The sequence below is a fragment of the Polyodon spathula genome, chromosome 26 (genome assembly GCF_017654505.1).
Source record: "Polyodon spathula isolate WHYD16114869_AA chromosome 26, ASM1765450v1, whole genome shotgun sequence".
NCBI classification, from domain to species: domain Eukaryota; kingdom Metazoa; phylum Chordata; class Actinopteri; order Acipenseriformes; family Polyodontidae; genus Polyodon; species Polyodon spathula.
In genome coordinates this window covers 8595123-8619452 of record NC_054559.1, presented here as the reverse complement: position 1 = coordinate 8619452, position 24330 = coordinate 8595123, and the positions used below count along the sequence as shown (strand labels likewise).

Here is a 24330-nt window from a genome sequence, read left to right as displayed (position 1 = left end):
AAATTCAACAAAAAAAAAAAAAAAATGGCATTGTGTGTTTAAGTTTTACAGTAGTAACAAATTATTAATGTTAATATTTGAATTGTATTAAGCTGTTTGAATCAGAGTGCAAAATAATCATTAAATCGGCAGTTTCATATGGATAACAACAACAACATTATATAGCAGACTCGAGATTTTTAAAATGATCTGCTATTTAAATTCATTCTGTGTTGTTTGTTAATTGTTACATTACCAATTTTATTTTGCACCCCCCAAAAAAAAAAAATGCAAAAAGTGGTTCTTTTTGGTAAAAACCAAGAAATCATTCCTACCAAGGTCTGCAAATATTCTGTGCAAAGTAATACCGTTTTGAATCCTAAATAACATTTCAGCTGCACTACCTTTTAATACAGTATAACCTCCTTTAAGCCCTCTCTCCTGGTCACTGCAGAGAGTTTGGTTTGATCCAAACATCATACACCCCCATTAATGTAACTCAATAATGGAAGACAACCATCACTACACAGCTTTTCCACACAAACTTGAAGCCCTGCAGTGCATTTTTTTTCTTTCTAGTATCATTAAGTGCGTGTTATTTCTCGTGCTAGTATTTTTTAGACTTTTCTTGGATAAACTGACTATTTTTATGTACCGTGCTGTTCAAATGTCTATTTCATCACAGGAACTCCATGCAGCTCCAGATTTACTTATATGTCGTTAATTTTTACATAAAATGTACAGGGTACCGGGTACCCCCCCATACCATTTTAAATGTTTGGATAAAACCAGAACACAGTACTGTAAAACAAGGATAAACTGGGCAATGAAATAATGAACCTTAAAATCACCATAGGGAATGACCTTATATCAACAAACAAATAAAAAGAAAGGAAGTTAACATACAATCTTACAAAGGTAGCACTCTCAATTGATTTGTTTTGGAAACTGGATGAAGTCGTTCACAGGCGGTGATGAAGCTGACCCCCCGTCAGCTCTGGACACTGCACTGGTTTTTACTAATGAGCGCCTGATGCTTCACTCTGTCGATATCTGTACAGATCACAATTCCACATGCAGCTCGGACCTGTCCAGGACGGTAGGCAGACCACAACACATCCTGATTAATTAGTCACAAGGGAAAAGCCATCTGCCACCATCAAGGGCACACGTGAATGTGTGCAATCTTTTCACTGGCACGGTTACTTATCTACCAGACCGATGTTGCTCTTTAGGATAGCCAGTGATGCCACTATGCCCTGTAATTTAGTATGTGGAACTTGCATCTGCAGGCTGTGTTACCAATACATAACAAGTGAGTGATCTTCCTCCTGGTAGAATTTTACCTAATTTTGGCGAATGTTTGTTTTTATTCCACGGTTTGTGGCATTCCCTACACAATTCTAATGCGAAGGTGTCAAGGCATCAAACCACCACTGCAGCAGTAAGTTTAAATGTAATATTTGTATTAAAAAAAAAAGCTCACCCACCACTAGCTGGCATTCTGGTTTCACAGAATGAAAAGCATCCTTTGATTACTAAATCACCACTTTTTATTCTAAATTACTATAATTAATACCATATTCATGAGATTGGAGTCAATCAAGAAGGATAGCAAGAGTCTGTTAGACCCCCCTCAATGAACCTACTTCCACTTCATTATTTTTATCAAGTTCCTATTCAATCAAAATAAAGGGTTTTAAACCCCATTCCCCCATGTGATGCTGAAACTCTAATCAACCCAGTGAAAGCACTCAAAAACATTTATGCTAACAACTGCCATTAACCAGTAATCAGAATATAAATTATATAGTGCAATGTATCAGAATACAAATAAAAAATTACAAGTTTGTAGTAAATTAAAAGGATCCAAACCATAGCCACATTTTTTTCTAATTTTCATTGTGTCAACGACAACACCTTTTTATTAGCCTCTTAATAAAAAAAAAGAGAAGACTTGATCCTCAAAACAAAATGTAATATATGGCAAGGAGTATGAATACATTAATTACAGTAAAATGCAATATGTAGCCTCGTCTACATCCATTGTTCAGTTAACCAGAATTCTCTTTTAATCTGCTTTATTAGCAAGGACCTTGCTCTTTAAGAAAGAACCTCATGTTAACCAGAATGCCAGCCTCACAATCAGTATCATCTCCTATGCAAATTGCACATGCTAAGGGATGTATTGTGCCTGTGCTTCTTGGTAGAGGATATTCAATACATCTGGACTATATATATATATATATATATATATATATATATATATATATATATATATATATATATATATATATATTGTATTTGAGTAGTTTTGCATGAGTGTAGTTAATACAATCCAATCAATTCTCATATAATTTCTGACCATAACAAATATCATATCCCCTCTAAATTACGCAAAAATTCTTTTTAGTTTTTAATGTAACCAATGCCACCTTTAAATGGTGTGACAAGGTCAAAATACCCATACAAGCACAGTAGAGAACACTCTCTGTATCAAGGCCTTGTTTGGTTTTATAACACAGAGCTATATTTACTCCTTCACAAATTCCGTGCAATTTGCACTTTGAATGGGAAGCACTGATCTATCTGGCTCAATGTATAAAACGCTTTTTCCAGGAGCAGAATAAATACCTTATTGGAGCAATTGTTTAATACTACAGTTGGCATTTGTCCATAACATCTGTCAGCAACAATGTATTGTACAGTTTAAAAGAGTGTATAAAGAGTGTCACTGGCCTGTGATTGGTTAAAACCTCATCATAGGAGCAAAAATCTATTGCCCTAACATCCTTACACCACTGGGCAATAGTCTCCCTCTGACATGTGGTTCACATCACTGTCAGTCCCACCACTTTTCAAAGGAATGCCCTCCATTCCTAATAAGAGAAAATGGCTTATTGTACTTTGTTGGTTCCCAACGTCAGTAGTGAATACACTGCATGCATGTGGCTACAGACTGTCAGGCCAGCTAATTGTAGCCTGCGTGGGAATTGCCATATAACCAATAAGTCCAGTTCAATCCACTCACTTGCAATGTGTGTTTGTGACTAGCAAATAAGCGACTGGATTCCTGACTTTGGATTCTGGATATCTCTGCACAATCTTCATGCCTTTCAACTTAAATCTACCAATTTATCTATCTGTCAACCACATTTTTGTAACAATAAATACAATATTATTGTGTTTAGAGAGTCAGGAGACATTATATTACTATAGCAATATACATGGTATGTGCATGCAAACCTTTTGTTAAGTATATCCCATCTGGCCGCGTGACATGCAGGGTAAATCATACAACCAGAGATCGCAAGTTCAAATCTTCGCTGGCAACTCCGGGGGAGTGCACTGGCTTTGGCGCTCCCGGGGTTGCAGAGCTGGGATCTGATCTCCTCACCGTTCTGCAGCCAGGCAACGAGTGAACTTGGGGGCGGAGATTTGCTGGGTTTTGTCCTCCAGAAGACGGTAGCCTGTAGACATCAGCTCTCGAGTTCCTGTGTGTAAAAAGATGCCCACTAAGCCTCAGATCCCTGGGCTGTGTGGGGAATCGCCGCGGTGAAGGAGAAAAATAATAACTGGGCATTCCAAATTGGTAGAAAATGAGGGGTAAAAATAGTATATTTATATATATATATATATATATATATATATATATATATATATATATATATATATATATATATATATTCCATCTGCAGTGTTCTAATAAAAAAAAATCTGTTTCTGTGTTTATTCACTTCACAGCCATATTGTTTGTGGTCAACAAAGCAAATAAGAATAACTGTTGTTTTTGTTTTTATTGCAAGACCGAGTTTTTGTACAACAGTTCAAATGTAAGGTTGTAGTTTTCCTCACATAGGAGTAGATGTACTGAAGTGTTGTGTCTGTCGCAATCGTTCTAAACCACTTGGAAGTGTAGCGTGAAATGTACTAAACAAACAACGCTGTTAGCAGCATTTTAACAAATGCTTTGTAGCCACAGTTCTCATTTGCACTTTAGCCTTAAATGAATATGTAATGCTGGGCGTTCCTGCATAAATTCGCAAAAACAGGGTGGAGACAGTGCAATTGCGACACTTAAATTGCATCAATTTGTTAAGAACTTTTGACAACTGTTGCTGGCATTTCCCAGTCCGCTTTTTCTTGTGTGTTGCCAGTTGTGCTCAAGGTATTTTTGAGATGAACACCAAAGTATGTAATTTTCCCTAAAGTCAGGGTGTACTTCCAAGGCTTGAAAACAAATTTCTATGACATTTCTGGGTTTCCCAGCATATTGGGAGCAATAGACTGCACACATGTGCCACTAACCCCTCCAGCTCATTCTGAGCATCTGTATAGGACCATGATCTATTGTGTGTAAATTGTCTAGGCTACTAAATAGACCAAGTTAAAAATAATTTAAATCAAATTTAAAAAAAAAACCTAAAATAATTGTTTCAATTTAAAGTAATCTTTTATTCGCATTGTACACCAATGTGTACAATGCAGCAGCATGATTTATTTGGTGTTACCAGCAGGCTAAAGTACAAAAAACAGTGTGCTAGGTATTCATTTGATTTTACTACTATACACTGTAGAGGCCTACTGTACAGATTTATATTTATATTAATTCTTGCACCCTTCTGTTGCAGCAAACCACAACTCAACTGCCTCCATTTTATTTGAAAAAATCGTTGCACAAATAATATTTAAATTAGTATATTGTGACAAAATGTGCACTTTGCGAATTGTAACAAAAATGCAAATTGCGGTATGTTTGTGCTGCGATAATCTATATATATATAGTATATAATATTATAATATATATATATATATACACACACACACACACATACATAAATAAATAAATGCATAAATAAAAGCTATAGTACTCCGTGCTACAAGCACAGGCCTTGAACAGAACACTGATACAACTTGATGGCTTCTGTGGAATTTCAATGTCACACTCTAATTTCAGCTCTTGTTTGATAACTGTAACAAATGGCTTTAAAGTGTTGAATAAATTTCACAGGTTTGCTCCAGCTCGCTTCACAATGAATGTAAGTGCTTTCATGGTCAAACCTTCTTGAAGTTCAGTCAGTCCGTAGTTCCAGAGCTACTCTGCAGTGAGTCCTCTCTGGAAACAATAGTTGTTACTGTAGCCTCCCTGCCTTCTAAACGGCACAGCTGCAGGTTAATACTGCACACATTGAGAGGATTGCAACATGTGCATTATTAGGCGGGATTCATTAAAGTGGCTCTGTTTCTCAATGTTACTGTTATCTCTCTTGATATCTTTAAATCCCGAAAGGAGGATGATCAACTCTTTTTACTGACCTCACTGCAAGATCCAGGCTTTACACCCAGCTGCTGTCTACTGATGCTGTTCTTAGGTCATACAGCACCAACAAATACACATGCAACGAATTTGTTACCATCATACATACGCTAAAGGACCCATGTAACAAAATAAGCGATTGTACTGAACCACCGTCAGCTCTGAAGATCCCACCAGGTCAGAGATCAGGCAAACAGTCACAAGAACGAGAAGGCCTGAGGCTGCTTACCTGTGTGGCATGTGCTTCAGATGTACCCAGACAGATGCAGAGTTGGTAATCTTTTAATTTCCACAAGAACCTAGCCTTCTTAGAATTGGACTACTAGTAATACATACTTAGAAAAGACCTAAAAAGAAACTAAGTAATACTATTAGACAAATGTTTCAATGAGAAATTGGTCAATGTATTGAACGTACATGAAGCTCTGTGAGGATGGCAGGATAACCAGCAAGCCCTCGAAGCGTGCATGCTGTTTGTTTTTGCAGCCATCCTCATGCATGAAATAAATACAGCACTCTGACAATGCTCATGATGTAATCTGTTTACTACATATAGCAAGTGCAATGCAAAGAAAAGTACTGTATGTTAAACCTAAATTAAAACAGAAAAATGTGGAGAATTACTCTGCTTTTCAGTCTCTGCTTAGCAACACCGAGGCTAATTTACAATCTGCCAAGTCAATCTGTCGTTGGACTTGAAGCAAATACATTAAAAAACGTGGCTGCATTTTTCAACACTTGTCTATATACATGTCTAATTAAATCAGTATTTTTTGTAGAAATGCACGAGTATTTAGAATAGTGGATAATGCAGCATTGCAGTACCTTGGGGGTGCAATATTATCAGCACAATTCAAAATACTGAAATTGGATCACTTCTAAAAAATTTTTCTCTTCCATCAAAAATTAAGGCCAAAAGAAAACCCATCCAGCTGGCCACCTGAAGCCGCTTGCTTCAATGAGAACAGAACAGAGGGCCTGAGGAGGAAGATGGAATTATGTGCATGTGAGTCTCATTCACTCTCACTCTCTGTTGCTATGCCTTGGGGATCTCCCTCACTGTTTTCAACCTTTGGAATGATGTCCTCACAGCAGCTGGTCAGAGACTAACCCAGATATTAAGTGATCACATCTACACAACCACTGTTTTAACACACTGTCATCAAAACACAGTTAGAAAGGCAAGCCCAGGGGAGACCATAGAGCAAGGACAGCACAAATCTATTGTTTTATTTCCTTCATAAAATGTGCTCACACAGGTTCTCGCTTTCATCTACAGCTGGGCTTTAAAATTACAAAACAACTACTTAAATATTTATAACATTTCTAATAAAGCTGATATATTATTCTTATTGCCACGGTGTTTAAAAATAAAATGAGTTTAGATGCAATAGGCAGGGGTTACATGCACACAACTCTATCATTTAAAAAGCTGAAACCAGCACTACAAGGATATTGTAATGGTTCCCAGATACACCGCTGAATTGTGGTAATGGATTCTGGCCATGAGTGCATCCCAGAGGACAAAAGGCCTTTGCCCAACGGATCAGATAACTCATCCAAATTTAATGTGCATCTAAACAGAAAAAAACGATCATGTGCATTCCCTATTGCATTGCACACTGGGTCCGTAATTGTCGTATGACGGTGTTGCGTCAATTTTGGAATCAAAACAAGTCCGGTTTGATCCGATTTGACGTGCGTTAAAAATGACTGACCAATGAAAAATGACTGGGAAGACATTGTGGATTCTTGCAGTTCGCCAAACAAAAATTACTTTATGATAAATCAAACAAAGATTAGAAAGACTTTTGGGGGGGTGGGGGAAACTCATGAAAAGACACTGCTGCAGACTTGTGCTTGAATGATATGTATTATATGCATATACTTTTTTATTTCAATTGTAGTCGAGGAAGTAAAGAAACAACGGCCTAACCTGGAGACACAACAGAGAAAGAAGGGTAGCAGGGCAAGAGGTCAGGGATTAACAGTCAGAAAAGAGAGAAAGTACATGAAACTGATGGAAAGTATTTTCAGTAGCTCACTGCTAGCTGCCCAACTTTTAGAGAGATATAATTATTACAGGAGCGAGTGTTTGAACAATTAAATATTGGTCATACGGTTCCTGATGCTATGACAACCGTGTTGTGTAATATCATATGCTTTTTTTAATGTATTGCGTAACACCACTATTGTAACTCTAGTAGAAATGTAATTAGCAAACTTTTTCCATAAGCGTTTGCTGATCATTAAGTTTATATTACATGTAGCATTTTTTGTGTTCAAAGTTAGAAATAACAGAATTGTATTTTTTTTTTTTTTTTTTTTTTTAAATTACTGAATCTAGGTGTATTTACTGCAAAGCCTCCAATAAACATCAGCGCTCTGAAGTACAAATATTAACGTAGCTAGTGTGCAATGGTTTGACAGGCAACTTTTTTGGATGACGGATTCTAAATGACAGAATGGATCCAGTGTGCAAAGGCCTTTAGTATATAATCACTAGAGGCAGGTGTCTAATGTCAATGTTACATATTAGTGTTCTGTTTTACAAGGATGGCTACAGAAGTCCAGATGCACTTTACTCATAGGTGGAGAGGGAAATACATTTGTGCAGCTATTTCCTATTTAGTCTTTACGAAATCTACATTTATTCAAAGACATTCCTAAATGATTAAAAAAAAAAGAATCTACACATGTTTTATTGAGACTTGTTCAGGAGCGTTAGTTTAGGTCCCTGTACCAGTGTGGCAATTGAAGCCTTTACCGGTGGAAAGTGGGCCAATCCAGCTTCTCCATGTCATGCAGGCTATACAATGCATCCACCGACCGAGAAACAGCCAGAGTCGTAGCTGCAGACGGAAGAAGCAGCAGCCCCATCACCAAAAATGGACTGCCTCGTCTCATCTACAGGCCAGGGCACTTGCAAAACCACAGTGGCCCCCAAACCAGTTGCAAAAGCTCTGCTAATAGCGAGAGCTTAACAACAGGGGATGTGCTGTCTGACTCCACCTCCTCAGAGGAGAGCGCCAGCTCCTGTTCGCCCACGTCATCCTGCTGCCAGTATGTGCTTGTCGACACTCACACAGCAGCTCTGCAAGCACCGTTCTTTTGGATCAATGACTCTTTCTCTTCCTCTTTCTTGGAGAAGTAGAGACAGAGGACGATGAAGACGACCGTGAAGATGGCTTTCTACGTGGGCCTACTCTCCTTTGACACAGAGCTAAGTGGAGAGGACACAGCCACCTCTCTGGCAGAGGGTGATGGGGAAGAGCACTGCTCTGGTGTAATGGACACGTGCACTCTGTAGAGCTGCAAGACGCACGTTTCTCCAGCGTGTGCTTAGAAAAATTTGCACAGAACTCACAGAAACTGTGGTCAGTGAATGCCTCTGGCATTTTCTGGCCCCAGGCAGGAAGCCTTCTCGTAGACGATATCGTTGTACACTGTCGGACGTGCACGTAGTCTCTGTTTTAAAAAAAAAAAAAAAAAAGAAAAAAAAAAATCCCACACAACAGAAAAAACTCTCAAAAAAACAGTAATTTAACAGTTACATAAATAATCTAAAAAGTCTCGTAATTTTTTGTCAAAGCGACTTAAGAGACTGGCTTCATGCAGGGCACAAGGTCGCAGTGGGATGTAACAAGCATCAGGGCGTAGTGCACAATATACACGTAATTAGAAAAACTATTACAGCTTTAATGTAATGTCACATAGATTAAGTGAAAAACGAATAATTGCAGAATATATAGCAAATAGAAGTAACAAGTACCTGAACAAGCCTCTCCGTCAGATCAGTCTTGAAAGAAAAAACATTGGTATATCTTTCAGGTTTCCGGGTCTTTAGGAGGTAAATCACCTAGATGATAATGGTTACATTTCATACTTGAAAGAGAACACGCTACTGACTAATTAAGAAAGTAATGCCAGTGAAGGCACCCTGAGAACGACTGATTTACTTTGACGATTCCGCTATTTCCATGACAAGATTTAAACACCCCAATCCAAGAAAATCTCTCATCCTGTGGAAACAGTTTGCTAAGTTGCTGACAGGGACACATCAAATGCCTGTTACTTAAGTCTTCTTGATGGAACTAAAATAATTCTGCTATTTTACATTCAAGACTAAAACGTAGCAGCTAAATTTAAGTATTTCACACTTTCCAATGATACCCATTCCCTACGGTCGCATGCAATCCATTCAGTACATGTACTTATTTTTTCTTAAAGGCCTACAAATGATAAAGAAGTGATGAATGTCTTGTTTTGGTTTGCTGTAAGAGCAGGCTAAATTGTTCTTACTCCCTATTCACAATAAAATAGATGTCTGAAACCAAGATGCAAGAAATAAAGTAATAAAAACATATATGTAATCATGCCATAGGGTCTGGTAAATGTATTTCTTTATATTTCTGCATCTCACTTTTTTTGGTATAGGGTACAATATTTCATAAGAAATGCCATGTTTTAGTTCAGCTCTAATTGTAACTGCGCGATAAATACGGAGAGTTAATTTACAAGCATTCAACCGCAACCATATAAAACATCCACGCTTCCTAGTTTGGGAGAGGTAACATGAAACTGCCTCTCAGCATACAGCAAGCCCTCTAAACTGATGATCTGATAAGGGATTAATGCTCAGCACATGAAAACAGCAAAGACCATGGATGTACTCAATTGAGCTCCATTGATGGGAGGCTAATTACTTTTGATTTTCACTTTATTGTCGTTTTCAATTCTTTGTGAAACTATTTCTTAACCTTTTATTTCAATCTTAAATAAAGCCAGTATAATAAGACTGCTGTTTATAGGTATATATCTTAAGCCTGACTATTAAAGAAAAGAGACATTTATTGAAGTTGGAGGTCCAGCAGGAAAGAAACTTCAAATGCATGATTTCCATTCCATGAGAATAGATGTTAAAACTCCATGCTGATTTGAACTCAGCTCTCACCAAGATAAGCACCAACTAAGACATAGCTTTACAGTAAACTAAGGTGATCCATCTGCACCTCCATCCATTTGCATTTCTTTCCATCTGATGATGTAGATATCCTTCTGCCTGGTGTTAATGGCTGAAGTGTAATGCTGGCTCCAGGGATCGGCTTACCCTGCCTCCCCAGCGCATCGGCACACATAACAGCTGCGATGCTAGCTCTGGGGATCAACCACAGTGCGGTCTCTCCAGCCCACTGCATCAGCATGACAACTGTCTGGACTGAGCCAAGTAGGGTACATCTCTGGGGTCTTCAAGTGGACACTTTCCATCCTCTATGTTTCGTCGACTAGCCCACAACACCTCAAGAGAGATCAGCAGTGATTCTGGCATCCCAGCATCACCCCCCTCCGTCCCCCACTCAACTCAGCCCAGCTTACATAACCGTACATCAGTGTTGCTTTCTTTCGATTGTGTTTGAGATACCCAGCTAGAATCTTACTGTCTCAACAACAGCCAGTTTCTGTTGCTTCATATAAGTTCTTCACTGTGCGACATAACTCTTGGCCAGCTAATTTGAGTTCCTTTTAAGATTTGTATTGCTTTGATTCTTTGGGTTACATTTTTTTTTTTCCCCTTCAGAACAAGATGAAAGTTTGAATGGGATCAACGGATGATAACGACAGGGGGTATATCAGTAAATGCAATCCAACAGAAGCTAATGAATAAATCCCACCCAATAAAAAATGAGGGGACACTGTCCCATGGGGGCTGTTCTCTTTATTCTTCCATGGGTCAGTACTCTGACTTTCAATAGTTAAAAATAATTGGTTATGGTTTTAAAAGTCTTTTTGATGAACATACTCTGGTGCACTTATTGAAGTGTTGTATTATATTATATGCACTGTAATGCAAGTTAAAAATGTTTAATTTCAGGTTGAAACCAAAACCTGGACAGTTGGGTGTACCTGGGGACCAAATTGGAAAACCACTGTAGTCGCTGATACCCACAGTACTGTACTTCAGGCTCACAGTGAGTTCATGAGAAAAGGACAGAGATTAAGACGCAAAAGAAATCCTGCCTACACACTGCTGACGTTAATGACCCAACATCAACTTTCATTTTTCTTGTATTTACTGCATCTTGTAAAGCGCTTTATGATGGTGTTCCACTATGAAAGGCACTATATAAAATAGATAGATCGACAACTGGCATCCCGTAGCATGCAAGGCCCAAAACACGGCACATAGAGTACATACATAAATAAATAAAAATGTACTATTACAGTTTTATTTATGTATTTTAATAGAAATAAGAGTCTGCATTTCCAGCATCAGAACATTCTTTACAGGCAAACATGTCAACAGCAATTACAATTATGGAAAAGACATTTGGTACAGAAAATAGCACTGCTGCTTAGTGAAAGAAAAGGTAAAAAAAAAATCAAAAAGATCAGAATGTGGTCAAAAGGCCAGTATAAAAGCACTGCTTAGAAATACCATTTCTCACATGGCTTCAAATCAAAATCAATAAACCTGCCACTTTTTTTCCCCTTCCTCCAGCTCCATCACTGCTATGAAAAAAAAAACAAAACCCTGCTATGAACACACTAGTAAAATGAAAAAGCCCTCCGTGGTCCTCATATTACACTGCCGAACAAGGAGTGGTGACTGTTCAAGGTAATGAATGATGGTTACTACCTATAAAGTAGTTTGTTTCTAAGTGGGGTACTACCTAGAGACCACTCTATTCAATAAAAAGAATCACCATTTTTCTTTATGTATTATTAGAATTCAGATCAGGCTGAACAGAGCTCCTGTTTTGGTTATAGCCAATTAAATAATTTGCATACCTAGAAATAAACACACGATTCAGAGGATCAAACCAAAACATGTCAGTCATTATGGAAAGTCAGCTGGAAAGAAGCATTTGAAGTGGTCCTACTAAGGAAATGTAAGGCTACCCAATGCCAAAAAAAATACAATCCCGCAATGGGAATATTGTTTTCCAACCTTGTTAACCAAAATTGTTAAAGTTTGTGTCTTTGTGAGAGCTGTATGTGAGAGATATTTTAATTATCAGTTTCTTCACATGATGAGTAAATCTTGTGACAATTTGTCCATCACTTCTAAACACAGATTAAAGGGCCAACCTATAAATCATTCAGGCAGACTTTGGGGATAATATGTTTACCAGTGTAAATAATTCAACACATCCACCTATATTGTTTCCATTGTAACAACATTGATAACTGTTACAAGAAAGTCTTATAACATGGCAGGCCAAACTTCCTGTCCCTATACCAAAATTTACATATGGTCTAGAGCCGCAAGACACATACTGTAAAACATGAAATGTTTGCGAGCAAGACATTTTAAATATTAGCAATGTTGTGCAGTACAATAGTTGTTGGACCATCTCTTGATGACAGCAAAATACACAACAAGGGACAGAGTATTGCAGAGCCTTACACGTTTTGTGTTTATTGTACTGTATTAAACTTTAAATGCAACACACTGGTGTTTTTCCATTATCTCTATGTCATAGTGTATGTATTATGCACTTTAAATAAAATCTATCTAGTCTGAAGCAAAATACAATAACTGACCTGATTTCATCAAAAACACCAGACACACATTTTTGTAAGGGTTCTTTCTGAAAAGCTCTTGAAGATATGAATACTGGGTTTAAAAAAAAAAAAAGAAGTTTTTTTTATTGCGTGACTGCTGCGTGTATTAAATACTGTTGAGCTTTGTGGATGACAAATGCATTGTATTTATTTTAAAAGGGATTAGAGTACCTGCTCATCACAAGACGCAAGATATGTAAATATAATAATGTAAGACCTTCAATATAACATGTAAACATGCATTCTCTAGTCTAGCACTAACACTCCCATTTTATAAAAAAATCCATTAATCTGAATAAGGACAATTGGCACAAGCTATATTCCATGCCATACAAAACTCGATTGAGTCGTTACATCAGCTTCTTTATTGAACACCAAAAGGAGCATCTGCTGACTGCTGACACATGCTTTTAAAGAGGCCAGCTTGTTTCTCCTCTAGTCTGATCCAGGAGGATATTCAGATGAGAATTTGTTGCAATTTGTTTTATAAATGACATTTGAGATTGCTCGCTTGGTACAGAGTACAGTGTGTAAGCGATTTGTTGCAGATGAGATACCCAGGTTTACACTGGTTTTCAGTGAAAGCAAACTCTCTCCTTGTCTGGTTCACCTTGCACCATGGTGGTCAAGTGCATTGTCTTCTACAATTCCATGAAAAATAAACTGTAAAGTTAGATGGTGCTTTTTAGCATCTTCAATGCTTGTGATGCAGCAATTAAAAATGGTCCTCCAGGAAGCCCTCATCTGTCATGCTTTACAGTCAACACCAAGAACAGCTCTGAACTCAAAGCTGACATGTCCAATAACACTTCGACTATATGTGGATACTGGAGTTCATGGGTTTTAAAGACCTGGCATGGATCTGCAGTTTAGTGTTTAACATCGGTCTCAAGACACAAGTTAGAATTCTTCAAGCAGCAGCTTGATTCCTAGTGGACAGGAATTCATATTAAAAAAAATCCATGACACATTTGGCAACTGATTGATCTGAAAAATCCATGACACATTTGGCAACTGATCTGTTTGATCTAACACCAACTACTCCAAATGTGTGTTATCCTCCTAAAACCTACAGCGGGAGATGACTGCTAAAGGTTGAAAAAACACAGATGAGTCATAAAACCTCTACCACGCTACATCATGGACGGATATAAAACTCCCCCTCACCTTTGAAACACTATGAAATTTGCAAAGGAAAAAAGTATGGCTCAAACTCCAAAGCAGTAAGAGTCGTATGCTCGATTCACACAGAGAAGTCTTTTCAAAAGGACGCTGTGAATGGAGTACTGCTCTTGCTACCCAAAAACAATCCCAATGTGATCTAAAGAGAGTAATGGAAATCCAGTGTTCTATTCGTCCTTGCAAAGCACTTCTGCAGAGCAGCCCCTGTAAGATAAAGTGAACAGACATAGGATTTCCAGCCACTATCATGATTATCTGTTGTTGCTTGACAGAGTATAGCATCCCCCAAAAAGATATATCCTTTTAAACCTGCAGGATCAATAGTATAATCCACAAAAATCAAACATGCCTTCATTCATGTAGAGCAGATCTTAAACTGGCTATTAAGGAAACAGTCAACATTTATTTTTTCCTTCATATCTTTTTACAGGCATTAAGCTATGCTCATTATGCAAAACTGCTCAAGGAAATTAGTCACAACAACATCCATCCCTAACTATTATGTTACCTGATGCATCTAAGTGAGAGGAAACAGAGTGGGTGGCAACTAGTGATGTCACGGTAAACCGAGTTCACACAGTTTTTTATTCACTGTTTGTCCATCGGTGAGCCACTATGTTCATTAGAACTAACTAATAAACAGACATCTCAAGTTCTGAAAACTGCCACACATGAGATTACCCAAGTAGGCTATTAAATAAGTGAAGTCAACTTTAATATAAATCGCCCTAGTAAAGAATGATCACTAGCAAACGTGATTGTCAGTAAATGAAACACAAATACTCAAATATCAGCAAGGCGGCGGTACTGTAACTTTTCATCACTGCCTTCCTATTAATTTACCAAACCCAAGTAGTAACAGTAGCTATAATCTCTCCTATCGGTCAAGAGAAACGCAGCAAGCACACACCAATGCAAATAATCAAAAAGTCTATATTTACTACTACATAATGAAGTCTAAGATGCTACAGGCATTAATATTTTTATTTTAAACAGTATTGTAAAGGTGTTGCAGTCCACTCGAGTTGATAGTGTTGTACAGATTTTGGTTTTATGTATTCAAAAATTAATACAATTTTATTCCCATTTAAAAAAAAAAAAAGTCCCCTAGAAGCTGCTTAACAGTGAGAATAACAGTGTCATATCTACCTTTTCTTTTCCTTTGTGTTCATTGCTGTTAACATGCAGTCCAAATGAAAAAAAAAAAACAACTTGCAGGCACCGTCTTCTCATCATTAAGTTTTGCACTCTGCTGAGATATCAGTGAGTGGGCAAGGCTTGTCTTAAAATGCACTTGATTGGCTATTGCTAGGTAACATTTTGCTTCTCTTAACTAACAGGATGCCATCCAAACTGATAAATGTAGTTTTAATGTTAAAAATTACTTGACTTGAGTGTATTTCTTTAAATAGCCATTTAAAAACAGATTACAAAAAAAATTATACCGTGGTACAACGACAACTGTGGTATATTTTTTGACATTTACCATACCGTCAAAATTTGATACCATGACATCCCTAATGGCAACTATATTAGAATTAACAATTTCCCCTCAGGAAATCTATCTCTGCAGGACAATATCTGGCCTTGATAACCATGCTTTATATGCTTTACAATGACCATCGAATAATGAGTTTTTAAAGCCAGCTCTCCTCTAGATATCCACATTGAAGGAGCGACAGCCATTTGATTTTCCAAATGTGGCAGTAAATCTGGAACACAGAGCATCCAGATCTAGACATGCCTGAAAGCAGGTAAATGCCATGATATGTATACAGCACTGGCACAGTACCATCCAGCATGTCCCAGTGACTAAGGGGATAAACACATTGCCTTCACAAAGCTGACAAGATTGCAGTGATCACGCTCTGCAAACACTGCAGCTGGATAATGTAGAATGTAGAATCCACAAAATCTAAAGCTGATAGATTACTTCGTTGCTTTAAGGTTACTGCCGAGAGCAGAATGTGAATTTGATTTGCTTTAAAAACAGCGTATTATTCCTTTGTAGTCCCACTACTGGAAAATACATCACATCTACTAGTTTCCTGTCCTGCACACAAAACAGACACCCTATGCTCAATTCAGAAAATGCATAGCGTTGATCTAATCTAAATATACTTCACAGCTCTGTTTTACCAATAGGTGCCAAACTGGGTTTATACCCCAAGTTATACACAACCTCTCTGCAATGCTACAGATGAAATCAACAACTCAACTGATTTTCCATGTAATGCTCATGGGTCACATTACTACTTCTAAGCAATTCACTTACACAACCATATAGCAGACAGCAGAGCAATACTTTGGTTATGGACAGCAAACTTCTAACAAAGTTAAAACTTAAAATAAAAATTAATAGAATTTAAAAAAAAAAAAATCAATTGTGCTAGCTTTCTTATTATTTCTTACTATAAAAAGCTGATTAAAAACCGCCCAACTGATACACTGTTGGGACAGTGTCTTCAACAAATGGTTGGCTATCGTCGCTATTTTAGCACATCCCCGATATTTGCAAGTAGATCATTGAAAAATTTGACAAGTTTTAACTCAGTGTGTTCTAAGCTCAGTAACTGCGTTAATCTTACTGTGGTTTGATGGGTAATTTAATTAAACAGCCTCTGTAATATCCTCAATTAGTACAATCACTGAATAGACACAGACTCACTGGGAAATTGGACAATCACAAACATCTAGCAAATGTTTTTCTTTCTCAGACAGAATCAGTTTTAATTTAAAAAGATAATAACACACATGCACACACACACTGCGGTATTGACAACTCCAGATGGCGGTCAGATTGTTCTTCATGCAATTACTATTTTTCATATAAATAATTTTATATATTCCTGAAAACTTGCCACTCACCAGTGCTGAATAATCAGTTTTGTCAAAGGGACCAAGATTTGTACTAACAAAAAAAGCAGCTGATGAATTCAAACCATCAAATGATATTCAACCTGGACACCCCCTTCAGGTGAATTTCAAGCACTACATGTTTTCATCAACAAATGTGAAAGAGAAATTCAACAAATAGGTTTTAACCAACCTATGAAACAGCATAACTTATCTAAAGAGTAACACATTGCACTGCTGAACATACAAAACCTGTGATGACATTGTAATAAAACCTGCTGACAGAGGAGGAGCAGTAGTTGTCTGGAGTAAAGACCTCTATACAAAAGAAGCCCAACAGCAACTTTCCAACACTCATTTCTACACTAGGAACTGCAAAGACCTCACTCATTGTTTACAGGCCACTGTCATTTCCATTATTAACCCTTTGCAGTCCATTTATTCTGCGCCTGTCAGACTGGTCAGGTCCAATTAATTTTTGTGACTAAAATAAAATTTCAAACCATGTGCTATTCAAATTGAAATATAAGCGACTATTTGCTTAAAACAAGTAAAGTAATGTAAGTCCAAAGGGCACCCTATGCAAAGACAACAGCAGCAACCAGCATTGAACAAAAACATGTATATATGTATAATACCTATAAATACATTAATTCTGAAACAGAGGTTAGAGGCACTAAATCTTCATTCAACGTTCACGAACATTTTACATGTGCCTCTAAAGGAATAGTATATTGCATTATCTGCAAGAAATACAACAAATAATTTATTGTGGAAACTAAAAGGCGTTTAGCAGACCGGTTTGTAGAACACTTAAGGATTTGCACTAACACCACTGCATTTCCAGTAGCCCATCACTTCAACAGTGATGACCACAGTGCTGAACACATCACAGTCTGTGTGATCAATCAGTGCAATGGAACAAATGTTGCTCGGAAACAAAAGGAACAAAACACCTTCTGTACATTTAAAAAAAAAAAACCTTTTCTTTCATATGTAGTGTTTTTTATTTATATATACATGTGTATATAATCTTAAAATAGTTTCACACATTCCGTTTTTGCTCAGAAGAGCCAACTTCCCAATGTTTTGGAAAATTTCAATTTAAATGCGATTGCATCATGGTACTGGGTTTATTTATCCATTTGTTTTCTTTTAGTCATATATTGTACATTGTCTAATTGGTTTTTTTTGTTCTAAAACTACACATTTTATTCATGTTATGTTTGTTCTTTGTAAAGTTATATATATATATATATTATATATATATATATATATATATATATATATATATATATATATATATATATATAATGTGATTTGACTATGCATTTAGAGTTACTTTTCAGTTCAAGTCACCTGCCTTAGGCCTATGTAACATACTCTAGACCAGCCAAAGTGTTTTAATATACAGTAGTTTATTGCTAGAAAAGCAAAAGGAAATTCAGTTGCAAAGTGACAGATCCCTAGATGGCGCTGGTTCTTACTTCTATAAAGTCACTGACTCATCTAGCCAAGGTTACATATCTATGGCAGGAAACTAGAACCAAAACAACTCAGGTAAAATAACACAGACCACACAGGAAAGCACCTTGACATCAGTTTATATGTTTCTGTTTGCAAAATATTTCTTTTGAAATGCTAATTAGACACAATCTTGCTAGGTAAAGACACATTATATCCTTCAGCAATGCCCCGTTGTGAGACTAATACATAATACAAGAGTTCAATATTCCAACTAGAGAACGAACAAAAACAAATGCTGATTGATTTTTTTCACACATTCTCTTATACCTGTCTGCTTTATAGTTCAATGGGGATCAATACAGCTGGAGGGGGGTATGGGCACATTGTTTTTATAAATGCACAGATCATTACTTCTATCTTGCAACAGAAAACTGTTTCATGTCAAGAAATTATCAAATTTACCTTGCATTAAGGAGATCATATACAGTAAAAACAGTACTGAAATAAGAAAATACCCTGGAGTTTGTTATGAGAGTCTATAGAATTACTGTAATACTGGGTGTAGTAGAGGGTGGGTGCAGACAAAGAGAACACTTATGTACTGTGATCTTTCAGAACTAGCATTGTGGTCTATCCTCCCAGTTTGGTTGTCCAACACTCAATACATACAGAAAAAAGCCCATTATGTTACAACAAAATACAGGGTTTTAAAATCCCTGATATCAACACATCTTTAAAATTGTTATCTGCTCTGCCACACCAACAATAGCACTTCAAAAATTCAATCAACGAGTACAAGGAGCGGTAAACAGCCGCTGAGCTGCCAGCTGTTCTAATTCTTATATTATGCAAGTCTGCATTTTGTTGAAGCTTAGGGCTTACTTAGTTTAAAAAGCACACTGGGTCCCATTTTTGTGTAAAAATACTGATTGTACTCATTTGTTTTCGTAATTCCGCCGATTTGTTGTAGTTCATGCACATGCAAATATTATAAGGGGAATAGCCAACAACAGTACTAGGGTCACACTGTCAATGAAATGCTTCACCTCGGCATGCTAGTTTATTATGTGTAATGAATACACTATTTGCTTTCTTGATGGCGGTACTACATTCTGTATAAGTTCTTTAAACAGTTGTATTATTCAATGATAATGTATAATCTACTCCAAGGATACAAGTGTTAAGTTTTTAAGATGTACAGTATATTTGCATGCATTTACATTTTTTATTCATACTGGTTTACTTGCCAATATACAGTACTTTGTAACAACTTTGCCTAATCAATTAAACAACAATCTGTATACTTTATAATTTATATTTAATTCATACCACCTTTTTTAGGATGCAAGAAAATCCCATTCTTGATTGCCAACTGTCTGCCTGCACCACAGAGGGGGTGATTGTCCTGGGGGACGGGGGACTGGGGGCAAATCCTTTTGCACTTATTTCTATGAAGAATGTCAACATAAAAATTCTTTGGTTTTTGTATGAATTTTTTTTTTCTGTTTTCTGTAAGCTATTTATAAAAAAATATTTACAATAAAGGAATTCTGCAAAAAAAACAACATCCATCTTTCTGTCTCAAAAGGTATACAATCCAGACTGTTTTCCTCTTTAAAAATGTGCAACATGATTCCAACAGTTTCTGTGCTTTTCACCCAACATATATAAGATGTTTGATGAATACAGAAACACACTGTGCCCCTTATGGGCATGTTGTGAACAATTTGACTGGAAGCATATGGAACACCTATCTGCTCATGCTCTCTCCATCAACTAGGGGGTGAGCTCAAGCGATAAAGCCAACCCTGTCCATTATTTGGTATACCTGCCTCTGGGAAATGACCCATTAAGTTTACTGCAAATTAACAGCCCTGTTATTACTTTGGATAGTAAGATAACTGATTTTATGGTTGATAAATCATCTGGCAAATTAACCTACACTATTAATTAAGTGCAGAAATAGTTGCATCTTGGTTACATTTCTTAATTAGGCACTCAGAGAGAATTTTAAAATCCAACTTCAAAAATGTATCACTACTACAGTAAAAAAAAAAAAAAAAAAAAAAAAAAAAAACACACATGTACGTTTGCAAGGGAATACTAGTAATTCACAATTTTAATTAAAAGCCTGAAAATAAAACCAATAACCAAATGCATGATCATTGGCAGATTTTTTTTTTTTTTTTATAGCATGTGCCTTTTGATATTTTGTATAAGAAAACATTATACATATCATGTAAAGACCCAATGTGCCTTTGTGGAAACACACATCAAAAACATTGCTAGAAAGCTTCCAATACCCCTGGTGGTTTTTCTATTCATGCTTCAAAACAAGGACAAACAGTGTCATATTATAAGCTTTTCTTTCAGCTTGTTGACAGATTGCCACTGCGGTTCAGCACTGAATAAAAACAATGGATAATCTGTTTAAGGGGTCAGCAAAGCAAAATGAGATTGAACTATATCAAAAGCCTAAACCTTATAGCATCTTTTGGACAACGCAATGTCCTGCAACTCATCATATTAAAAGGCAAAGTATAATTTCGTAAGTCCTGTGTGTGCTTGGTAAATAGTACTGAAAGGGACTTTGGGGCAACCAGGGGTTTGAAGTTCCATTTTGGTTTTAGATTTCTCCAGATTTAACCACCACATACTTCCTTTGAATCTGTAATTGAGAGGGAATAAGAAAATGTAATATTCATTGAGAATCTTTCCATTATGAAAATTGGTGACAATATTTTGTGGTGCATCATATTTTTCATGAACAAAAAAAGTAGTGTGCAGCACTGAAATCCGCACAATGTAAATATGAAGAAAACACAAAAAAATATGCTTTCATTTCTAAACTTTCTTCTTTTAATACACATGATTTGCTGTATAATGTAAACTCTATGCAGAGTAGTTTCATGGACGTTCAACATGCTATTCCATTAAAACTGTGCAAAAGGATGTCTGTCCGCATGAGCTACCTACACGTAGCTGTTAAAACCCCCACAATATCGAACAAGGGGCCTCATATGTATATGTTATGCTCAAGTTAATAAAAAAAGTTTCCCCCTCAATAAAATCTGAAACAACCTCAGTCTATAAAGAAGTGCTAAAGTTTTCAACAGATTGTTTGTTTGTTTTACAGCTACTGAGACACTACCATTTTGAACAGGCTGGAAATTGCATTACAGACCAAAACAGTCATACTAAAAGGACACAACACAGTGTATTAAGAAAAGATACAGAACATACTAGTCTTGCTCACAACTATGGCGTACAATTTAACTAACCCTGTACGTTTTGAAACATAAGGAGCCAGGAATCATGCTTCACCTACTGCCTACTGTCATTTGAACAAATGTAAGACACTGGTTAATGCTGGACATGAACACTAAGCAACATATAGTACACTACCATCCACTGTATTAATGCCACTTCAGTGAATTACTGTCTGATGTGCTGTGATAACATTCTTACACACCAGGAACCGATGATAGAAATTGAATAATTTGTATGCTTTCCCAGAGTCATATCTGCGTTAGATAAGAGGAAACAGCTAACTAGCCGCTAAAAAATAAATCCATACAATGAAAAGCATGCTTTGTATATATATATATATATTATATATATATTATATAATATATATATTAGTAGTATATATATATATATATTCATCCGGAGTAGGCCTGTCAATTAATCGCAGTTAACCTCTGCAGTGAAAAACGCGTTCACTTTTTTTTAACATGCACAAAATTGTCCTTTGTTTTGACCCTCTCAGTAATACCGTAATTCATAATCCTTGCAGCACTATTGCGTTACTGGACGTGCATGCAAACGCAACACTTGCAGGCGCTGTTTGCATAGAAAGTTGTCACAGACACTGCATTATGGAAAAAAAATGTGAAGGAGTTATCTACGGGAAGTTTATATATATATATATATATATATATATATATATATATATATATATATATATATATATATACACACACACACACACACACACACACACACACACACACACACACACACATATATAAACTGACAGTTCATTGGATAGAAAGACTATTACGTGTATCTGTTAGTTCCAGTATCACAGAATTCACCTAGTCTGTTGTACAAACTGCGTGCTGTGAACACGTCTTCATACCTCTGACATTTGTGGAAGCTGTCAGTAAGCAAGCAGCATTTTAAACTGCCCAAGCATTGGGCAGGCCCAGCAGGAGGTGGAAGACTAACTGTACAGGAAGTCGCAAATGTGCATTAGACTGCAGTTTCAGGTCTGTCTTACTGACTGCATCAGCGATTACTGATGGCACAACATGAGCAGCAGGTTAGCAGACTTTCAGGTATTTTTTTTTTTTTAATGGAAGCAGCAGGCAAGCAGTTTAACTCTTTGAACCCAAGAACTACGCTGACAAGGTCCAGTTAACATCTACACACAGAAGACTGAGAGCTGGATGGTCAGTGAGGGCCATCTGCACCTACCCAAGTTGGCACATGCTAGTCTGTATTTTTTAAGATATGCTCATTTTACAGTTTCAAAGCTAAGTAAATGTGAAATCACACAAGGAGTGATAAAACTCAAAATACAAAATGTATCCCTGGAGCCAGCATCACCTCTGTTGTGTGTGCTGATGCATCAGGGAGGCCTCAAATAGGCTGCTCCGCGGAGCCATCAACACCGGGCCAATAGGAAATCCACATTACCAGGTGGAGGAAAAGTGCTGCAGATATATTACAGGCAAGCTAAAACATTTTATCTGGGTGAAAGCTGAGTCATCAGCATGTCAATCTATTGCTCCCACAACTACAATTTCCTGATCAGAAAAAAACACACACACACACACACACACACATATATATATATATATATATATATATATATATATATATATATATATATATATATATATAATTTTTGGTGTTAGTTTACAATAGTAAGGGTCCTGAGGGTACATTTAAATATACTGCAACCTGAAATACAAATATTAAATAATCCATATGAGAAAAAAAAATGCTACAGTATATTCATAATACATGCACAGTGTCTATTGAGCAATACCAGTTTCCTCCACACACAAGAATGCAATCACCCAAGTACAGTACTGCCACCATGGTTTTGTAGCAAAGGTTGGTACTGGTACCATGCAATCAACTGAATTTAAATTGTGCATTCTGTACTGCTTGAGATGAACATTAGTAGACAGTTAAACACACAATTCCCTGAACTCCACCAATAACAGCAACCCAAGGGCCTTGAGCTCAATGTAGGCTGTTCAAGTTGTACTGCACATTATTCTTAACAACATCGCTTGACTAATTAAAGAATTCAGTTTCCAGGCAGGCAAGTTCAAAAGTTATTTATGTGAAAAACTCCTTAGTCACTCCAGAAAACACTATATAATTATTACATAGTTACATAGTCAGTATGTAAACCAACAGCCATGGTAAGTAGGAGCTTTTGCTATTGTAATGTAGTGCACGTCTTTCTGTAGCTTAATATTCACCTATTCTGTGTTGCCCAGAAGAGAAGAATAATGAGAGAGATTCCAAAGTTGACAGCATGCAAGAACTGTTTGCAGGGGAGAACTGGGCTTGTCTAAATTACTGGCCATTAACATAAAGCCTTATCACTGTCACTAGTATTATTTGACTGCAAAACTAATGGCACACTGCCATTTGTTTAATTGGGCTGGGCAATAATTAAATAACAGAAAAATAAGTTTCAAGCTGCAGGGGTGAAAACATTTTCAATCTGTTCATTTCACTTGTTTACAGAACTTCTGACTGAAAAGAAATTACATTATCCAGCTGACTAGGCCACATGACTGTACACTGCCAAATCAGACAGTGTGACAGATTAACCAAACGTGTTCTGTGACTTGGAAGGAATGCGACAATTTTAATTACGGTAACCCTTTAGATAATATCAGGGCACCCACCTTAATTGCTAGAACAGCCAACAGCAC

The 24330-nt window shown here is 36.8% G+C and overlaps 1 protein-coding gene across 3 annotated transcripts in view; it reads right to left on the bottom strand.

Annotated features, from left to right (window-relative positions):
• Positions 1 to 24330, bottom strand: part of mad1l1 (mitotic arrest deficient 1 like 1) — a 246114-nt gene that overhangs the window by 57268 nt on the left and 164516 nt on the right. The window contains exon 18 of one of the 3 annotated variants that reach the window (XM_041229836.1): positions 3416 to 3473. The exons of the other annotated variants lie outside the window; for them this stretch is intronic. Within the exon in view, the coding sequence (XP_041085770.1) occupies positions 3459 to 3473 (15 nt within the window). The 3' untranslated portion in view covers positions 3416 to 3458. Of the gene's footprint in view, positions 1 to 3415; positions 3474 to 24330 lie in introns of those variants that run through there. 3 annotated transcript variants of the gene reach the window in all.